The sequence below is a fragment of the Artibeus jamaicensis genome, unplaced genomic scaffold (genome assembly GCF_021234435.1).
Source record: "Artibeus jamaicensis isolate MK-2021 breed Jamaican fruit bat unplaced genomic scaffold, CSHL_Jam_final scaffold_1964, whole genome shotgun sequence".
Lineage (NCBI taxonomy): Eukaryota > Metazoa > Chordata > Mammalia > Chiroptera > Phyllostomidae > Artibeus > Artibeus jamaicensis.
Genome location: NW_026522030.1, coordinates 38,953,865 through 38,962,718, shown reverse-complemented (window position 1 = coordinate 38,962,718; position 8,854 = coordinate 38,953,865). Strand labels below are relative to the sequence as shown.

The 8,854-nt window shown below is 42.8% G+C and overlaps 1 protein-coding gene across 1 annotated transcript in view; it reads left to right on the top strand.

The window, feature by feature from the left end:
* Nucleotides 1-548: 548 nt before the first annotated feature.
* PGM5 (phosphoglucomutase 5) overlaps nt 549-8,854 on the top strand; it is a 170,770-nt gene continuing 162,464 nt past the window's right edge. The window contains exon 1 of the mRNA XM_037165571.2: nt 549-1,350. Within this exon, the coding sequence (XP_037021466.1) occupies nt 1,090-1,350 (261 nt within the window). The 5' untranslated portion in view covers nt 549-1,089. The remainder of the gene's footprint in view (nt 1,351-8,854) is intronic.

Sequence of the window (8,854 nt, the reverse complement as noted above, 5' to 3'; positions counted from 1 at the left end):
GGGAAGTACTTCATACAGTGCTTGGTCCCCTGTCGTTGTTTATTTGAAGGGTGTTCATTCATTTCAGGTAGGTTATTAAAAAGGGCTTTAACCCTCTTCCTACTGTAAGCGAATGGTTCTGGGAAGAACTCAGCAGTCTGGGCAAAGACAGTGTGGGCCAAGCCTGTTTCTAAGCAGGAGCTGGGCTGGGGAGGGTGGGAAGGGCAAGAATGAGAAGGAAGTGTGGGTCTGTGCTGCTGCTGGTACAACCACGGCCAGAAAAGCCGTTTCCACACGGAAACGTGGGCTGCCTCGAGAGAGCACGGGGGAAGTGCGGATGGCCGGGTGGGTCCCGCTGGACCGAGGGCCTGACAGTCTGTGATTCCCTGCAACAAATGGCAGTGGTGGAGGGTGTGCGCACACACACACAGACACACGCAGCGCCCAGCCTCCAATTTCAGCGCTGGCAGAAGATAACAATTCTCAGCTCGCCTTTCCAGGGTTATTTTTGGCTGGGGCTGTTGCTGATGGCAAAAGGTTCGGGCCCCTCCCAACTCCCTCGTCCTTGTTCAAGAGAGAAACTCATGCGTGTAAACTGCTCACTCCCAGGGAGACCAATAGACAAGTTTGCCGGTGAAAGGGGAGAGGATCCCAAATCCTGCTGCAGGATCATTTTCACCCCCAGATTATTTTCTAGCGGAGGGTGGGCCGTGGAGACAGCCGATTGTTGGCAAGGCGGGGGCCAGGCACGGGAGGAGCCTGCAGGGGTCGGGGTAGCTGGCACTGGGAACGTGTTTTAGGGACGACACCCCAAAAGTGAGTCCAGCTAGGGGAAGAAACTGCGGGCCCGTAGGACGACCGGCTGGAGAGAAGTCAGTGGGGGGAAAACTTTGTCGGAAGGTACAGGCCAAACTTCGCCGGGACAGCGAGCGCTGGAGAGGGAGGATCCACCGGTCTGTGCCGCAGGAGGGCGCAGGGCTCGGGCCGCTGGGGAGGGGGCCGGGGCGCGAGGCGGAGTTCGGCGCGCTGCCAGGCTTGTGGGGGGGCCCTGACGGGCTGCAGATTCCCTCCGGCTCCCGGGAGCCGCGGCAGGACCGGCCAGGAGGCGCCATGGAGGGGAGCCCCATCCCGGTGCTGACCGTGCCCACGGCACCCTACGAGGACCAGCGGCCCACCGGAGGCGGCGGGCTGCGGCGGCCCACCGGGCTCTTCGAGGGCCAGCGCAACTACCTGCCCAACTTCATCCAGAGCGTGCTGTCGTCCATCGACCTGCGCGACCGCCAGGGCTGCACCATGGTGGTGGGCAGCGACGGCAGGTACTTCAGCAGGACGGCCACGGAGATCGTGGTGCAGATGGCTGCGGCCAACGGGGTGAGTTACCTGGTCACCCTCGCTTCCCGCCACGCCACCGCCGTCCCCTCTTTCCGCCCCTGCCCTCTCCTGCCGGCGGCCACCGTGGACCTGGGCCCGGACTCCAGCCGTGCCGCTCTCCCAGGTCCTCCAGCGTCTGGCCACCACTGCCCTCCGCAGACTCCCCGGCGCTCCCCGGACATTTCCTATTTCAATCACCTTCTTCCACCCTAAAGTCTGGGTCTGCCAAATTTAACAGTAGTATCAGCTCAGAACATACACCAGGGTTGATCCCTGACATACTTGGCGAGTGTAATGGGTGAAAGTTTTTAATATCGTTGGATCATGAACCCAGTGGAATTATTTCATGATTAATATGATTTAGGTAGGAATGGGGTAGGCATCAACCTGATGCTATGCAGCCTGGGCGCTCAGTCCCCCCAAGACAAATCTGTAAATAGTCGGAAATGAGATTTGCAATGCCCCCTTTAAAAGCAGTTCCCAGCTTCTCTCCAAGACACCCTTGGCATTTCACAACATTTCATGCTGCTTCTCTCTGTGCGGTTCGCCCTCATTTCCTCTCCATTCTCCCACGACCTCTGCAGCCTTCTTCTGCAGTGCGAGTTCTCAGACATCGGTTTTGGGTGTTGCTGTTGTTGTCCCTTCCCCTCCCTCCTTTTGGTGTTTCCCGTACCCCTCTTTCCTCCTTCCCGAATCCAGCGGCTTCTCCAGGACTTTGACAAGAGGGATCCTTAGCTTCAGGGATCTCTGATTTCTATGTGGGAAACATTGTCTGAAAGAGTAACTTGAGCCTTGTCAATGCAGTCAGGCCCACTCCCGCAGAACTCTTCTTTACGTGGAATCCCTGCAAATGTATAAATGAGTGTGAACATGTAAAAAGTGAAACTAAACAATTTTCTGGCATTTTGATTCTGTCCTTTCTCTTCCCAACACTTTCCATTTTTTTCTCATTGTGTGTGTGTGTGTGTGTGTGTGTTAAAGCTTTGGGGTTGTCCATGTTTCATGTTTGTCTCCTGTGAGTCCCTCTCCTCAAAGTTTCAGGGATGGGGAAGGGTATTGGGAAAAAAATAACAAATCAGTTGGAGGGAACAGGGCTGAGGGGTGAGTTGGTGGTGGGATTGCGATTTCCAACCCCTGCAGATGATGATGCTGGAGAGGCAAGACTTGTGTTTCTCCGTGACTTTCAGTTGGGGTTGGTGAAAATTGGCTGGAATCAGGGGTTTGGAGAGAAGTTGACGAATGGCCTTTTACTTTTGTCTGACAACGCTGTCCCATGGAATGATGGAGAGCAGTGCGCCCTGGGAGAGCCGGGGCGGCTTTCATACTCCCTCCTGGCCAGTTTTTCCTGGGAGTGAGAGAAACATAGTCTGTCCAGTATTTACTGTGGCTCAGGGTATTTTTGAAGCTGCTCAGGATACAATTGTTGATTTGCACAAGCAAATTAATATTATGCTTTATTGTTTCTTGGCACACTCTACCATGAGTGTACCATGAGGGCTCTTCAGCCTCTTCCATGGGTCTTCCTTGATAAACACATTTTATTAACTTTGAGCAGAGTTTATTTTAGGAGATCATTAGCATATATTAATATATAACTTAAAATAGACTCAGCTTGAACCTTGCTGTGGTTATGAAGAGCAGAATGACAAATTAAAGTCCACATAGAAATACCATCTCTTAATCTGAAAGTACTACTTCTAAGATGGGTAGGCATGGGTGAAGAGAATGGTGGACATTTATCAAAATTTTCAAGCAGCCAATTTTAACCAATCTCTCCCTCATTTTGTTCAGTTCTTGGGGGGCTTTTGCTAAAGCAAAGTGAATAATCAAAAAACTGGCTTCTGGGGAAAGTGGTTTGGATAACTATAAGCAGAATTGGTCTTGAGTAATTGCAAACTGGTAGTAATGTCCTTGTCTCCTGATTTGGACTACTGAGTTGTATTCAGAAATGATGAACTTGGATTCTAAGTGCTTTGGCCTTTTTTGATTCTTACTGAATATTCAAAACAGGTTAGAAAATAGGAGAAAACTAGAATTTCTTTTTTTTTTTTTTACCTGACTGGAACCTGACTGGGCAGACTGCATTTTCTCTATCTAAGATCTCTTTGTTTTAATTTAAAAAGTTAATTTTACAAAATAATTTTATATAAGGAAACTATTATTGTTCTTTGATTATGTAATTGATGGAAGAGAACAGAAGTTTGGAATTTATAAAATGGTAAACTACATTATCAATGTTTGCATATCTTATAAAGTTTGAAGTAGGTTCTCAGACATATACCTGTGCAATTTGGGATTTAAAAATTTTATTACAAAATTATGAAATGTTCAAACTTTCAGAAAGAGGAGAGAATAAATAAATGGCATTCATATGCCCATACCCTAAATTGTTAACATTTGTTATACTTATTTCATCTCTTTGAGGACTATTTTAAAGTATATTAAATAAAGTGACATTTTACCTCTAAATTCTTTAGTATGGACCTCTAAAAAATAAGAACATTTTCTTTGAGCGTTACATTGTCATTATCATCCCAAACAAAATAAAAAGCAATTTCTCTGTATCATTTATTACCCAGCCTACGTTCAGATTTCCTCAGTTATTCCGAAGTATTTCTTCTAATCAAGGAACATGCATTGCATTTGGTTATTTTTCTTAAGTCTCTCCTAACCTAGAAAGTACCTCTCTTTTTATTTTTATTTTGTCAATGGAGTTTACTTAGCAGAGCGAGTAGGCCACCACCCCATTTCTGGAATTTTCTGATTATTTTTTGATGATGTCATTTAACTTTTCACTATATTCATGTTTTGTTTGTTTATTTGTTTCTCTTTTGTGAACTAAAGATTAGTTGTAAAGGCTGAATGAGACTCGGGGTCAATGTTTTTTACAAGAATATTTTATAGGCAATGGCGTATGTTCATACTGTATCACATTAGAAAGTATGGTCTCTGGCTGACCCGTCACGCGTGATGCTGAGGGGGTCACAGGGCTGTGGTGGCGATTGCCTGTAGCCTCCATGATCTCCCCCTGGGGACCAGCAAGTAGCCTGTGGGGTGAACTTTGTACCCGGTGAATATTTGTCTCCTTGTCAGCTTTTACCTGCTGCATCTGTGAATGATTCTGGCATGAGTGAAATGTTTCACTGGGGCTTCACAAGTGATGATTTGCTAATTCTCTAATGCCTTCTAAATGTTTTAGCTAGTGTTTTTTTTTTCCTATAACCTGGGAATTTCCCCCACACCTGGGCTATTTGGTTATCCTGTGATAGAGTTCCTTCTGGAAAGCAGGATATATATTTATCTCTCTCTCTTTAATTACCAATTTTCACAGTAAAAATTTGGTGAAACAGCCACGTCCATTGGTAATACATGAATTTTGTTTTGCTTTGTTTTCTTTTCTTTCTCTTTTTTGAATCTTGCTGTGGACTCCTGGATTCACATATAATCAATCTGAATGGACTCATGACTACTGAAAAGGTACTTTTAACCTGTTTTTGTAGTTTTTATGTGGTCATGTGAATTTACCTAAAAAATCCCAAGAAGTATTTTAATTCCTTTTTGATAATGCACATGATATCATATCAAAAAGAAAAATAACTACTAAGTACAAAGGGTAAATTGTATCATTTAAATGAATTGTGATTAAACTTAGTTTGTAACTAATTGATATTCTGTTCTATTTCTATTTCCATCTGCCTCAGATCCTCTTCAGGGGTTTAGATTCTCTATGTATCGATTCATTGGGGTATCTGATGGAGTTCAAGAGCTAAATACAACAGAAGGGCTACGAGAATGCCTCTGCCCTTGTCTGGGTAGATCCATCTGGCTGAGAGCGTTCTCTCTTTCCCTTCTTTGTTATCAACATTTTTGTCCAATCCACCTTTATTATTGGACAATGACAGCACTGAGTCTGCCTCAAGCTCTTCCTGACTTTTTCTAAAGTCTTGTCTCCCTGGAGACGACATTGCGTATCATCAGCACTGTCCAGCAGAACTTTCTGTGATGATGGAAATACCCTGTAATCTGTACTGTCCTGGCCACTAGCCACATGTAACTGCTGAACACTTGAAAGGCAGCTAATGCTACCGAAGAACTGAATTTTACATTTAACTTAATTAACTTTAAATAGCCACAAGTGGTTAGTAACTACCATACCTGACGGTATAGCTTTATAACTTAGCATTTAAAATGTGTGTGTGTGTGTGTGTGTGTGTGTGTGTGTGTTTAGTGGCACCGGACTGTTATATTCAAAGCAACTACAGGTTAAATAAAGGTAAACCACCAAACATTACAAATACACATTTGGTAAACCCAAACCAAACTCTAGCCTAGGAGACAAAGAGCTATGGTATAAAAAGTACTGTATCATCTCTAGCCCTGGCAGAATAAGGTGATGCATGGAAAGGATTTTATACAGTTTCTGATCCCCTGTCCTTGTTTATTTTGAGTTTATTCATTCATTTCTGGTAGGTTACTAAAAAGGGCTTTAACCCTCCTCCTACTGAAAGTGAATGATTGCAGTAAGAACTCAGCAGTGCGGGCAAAGACTGTGGGCCAAGCCTGTTTCTAAGCCTGAGCTGGGCTAAGCATGCATCAGCTTTGAGAATCAGCATTTGGCCTCCCCATATTTTCCCAGCTCTGCCTTACGAGTTGCAGGGCAAATGCTTCAGCCTCTTGAAATACCGAGAAGCCACTCGTTTCCTCATCTATAAATTGGATATGACAGCACCACTAAATTATCCTGGGAACAAAGCACTGCCTAGGAAAGCATTTTGTAACATTTATAACACTAAGAAATATTATGGGGTCTTATTAAGGCCAACCTAATGTGTTTCAAAGAATAATAATTTGAATGCACACATTGAATAAACCATGCAGTGGGCCCATTTGCAAACAACTTATATCTCTGTTTCATGTTTTAGTCAAGAGGAAATGCAGTTGTTGACTAGCCATGTACAGTACTGGGCATATGATAATCAACAACAGTATTAGTATTGAGTTACAAATTCCAGAGCTTGTCAAGGCCTTGTGAAGCCTTTTCGAGGTGGAAGCTGAAGTGCAATGACAGGAGGAAAGCTGGGTCCGCAAGGGGCTTGGGGGTGCCCTCCAGTTAAGGTGCTTGCACAGATTGTGTTTGATTCTAATGGGCCAAGGACAGATGGTCACTCCAAAGAATAAGAATACACTTGCCTTGAAATGATTAGACTATCTGGGGAACAAATTTTGGTATGGACGCAAAGGTAAGAGACATAGGCTTGGAAGAGTTGCAAGAAGATATGGTGTTGGGTGGGGAAGGAAGAAAAAGGAAGTACGAGAGGGAAGCTTGTGCTTCCATATGTCAGGTTTATTTCCTGGAATGGCTGTGGACATCTGGGGTTGGTTGGCTCCAGGTCTTACCTCTGGAAGGGAAAAAAGAACTGGGTGGTGATTGTTCTATATTTTCTACTGGTTTTCACTATGGAAGAGGTAGATGAGATAAGCTGTTGTGGCCCAGACCTTGGGAGGTCTTGTAATACACTAGAAAACCTTAAAGAGGTTTCCACTGCTATATCTTGCTTCCCTTCCCAAATCCCCATCCCAGATCTGTGGGGTTGGGATATCTGTTAAATGAGTAGTAGCAAGATTTAGGGAGTCCTCGGTTCCATCTCTCTATCTGTTTGCACCAGTTTATTCTTGAATCTTTTAACCCCAAGTCTTCACTTACTTTTTTTCACAGGAAAGTAAAGAGAGTGGGAGAGGTTTTGAGAACAGCTGGGCCCTCCCAGTTGCTGGAGTGGGTTATTTTAAGCTTTGTTTAATGTGTCCAGAGACCCAGATGGCATTTTTAACTAAGCTCCTTTATTAAACCTTCTAATAAAGCATAATGATGTTTATTGAAAAGACAGACACACATCAGCAACATTATGTGTGAAACTTGCCCTAAGAATTTTCTATGAAACATCTGTTCTCTTTGAGCCCTTTGTGATCTCGGAAGTTTGCTAGTTTCTGTACAGACTTGAGGAATAGAAGTTGGGACCGAGTTTTGAGGAATCTCAGCGTAGGTTTTGGCATAGCCAACCTTAACCCTTATCTTTTGGTCCTCAGCCACTCTTCTTTTAGACAACACTGATGTGAACAAATACTGTAAGAGAATTTGAACAGGATTATTTTGGAATAATGGATAGGGGGGAAAATGTCTAAATGTCCCAGGGATTTTTATGTTAAAGGTAGAAAGCTAGGCCTACAATGTTCTTCGTTTGCCTACAGCCTTGACAGTTAATTGCAAACAGTCAAGATTTGGCCAATATGCCTTAACTGTTTATACTTGCAAAGCCAGAGGGAAAGTTTTAGGCTCTTTCATCTGACTCACTCTCATTAGTTATGAGTAAAAGGATATTTAGAATATATACAAGACTTGTTAAAATCCACATTTTCTGAGTCCTTAAATATCTTTCATCTCTTACATTTTTAGTGACATAAAATTTTGGACTAAAGTCTATATTTATATGAAAAGTTTCAGGAACATTCAATTCCCCAAAGAAATTCTTTTTCTTGGTATAGAGTCACAGGAGTTTTTTTTTCCCTTTCCAAGTCTCTACTAATAGGTGCTTTCTACAAATATAATATTAAATTATTGCCAATATATTGTTTTCCTCCAATAAGAGTCCTGACTGGTAGCTAGGGGTATCTAGTTTTGCATTTAGGAATTTCTGATGGGAAGAGAAAAGAATTTGAAATCATAAACACCAAAGTTTATCCCATTTGACAAAAGACCCCCAAAAATACTGGGAGGAGAGTTTTACAACAAATGCATGATATCTACAATATATGAAAAGCTTTTCCAATAAGAAAATTCAAACAGTTCAAAAGAAATATTGTCAACAACAAAAAATACATGAAAAGGTGATCAATCTCAATAATAAAAGAAATATGAAAAAACCACCCATCGATTTGGAAAAAAGAATAGTACACACTCAGAGTTGGTGTGGATGGGGAAAACTGTTATGTTTGTACACTGATGGTGGATGTTAAATTGATACATTTTTTAAATTAAATAACTTGGCAGTGTATATCTAAATTAATAGAGTTCTTGTTCAATAATCTGGGAATCCTGTAATCTATGACACTACCTTGTAGACTTTCCTAGTACAATGTGCAAATTCTATGTACAAGAATACTCACCATAGCACTTTGTGGAAGAAAAACTTGGGAGCAATCTGTATGTTCAACAGTAGGAACAGGTACATAATGTATGACACACCCTCAGCACAGGTGTGTTCACATTCATAAACATGGGAGGTGGATCTATATGTGACATGAGAAAGTCGTGAATGACAGCTTGTTGCATGAAATGAAGTAATTAGTAATTATGTGTAGCATGATCTCACTTTTGTGTACATACTCTAGGCATAAAAAATAAGGTTAGAAAAATACACTCTACACAGTTAACAGTGACTATACTGGGTTGACCAAAAAGTCTGTTACATTTTTTTCTGTATGATGGCTCTAGTAGCATTTAGTTGTC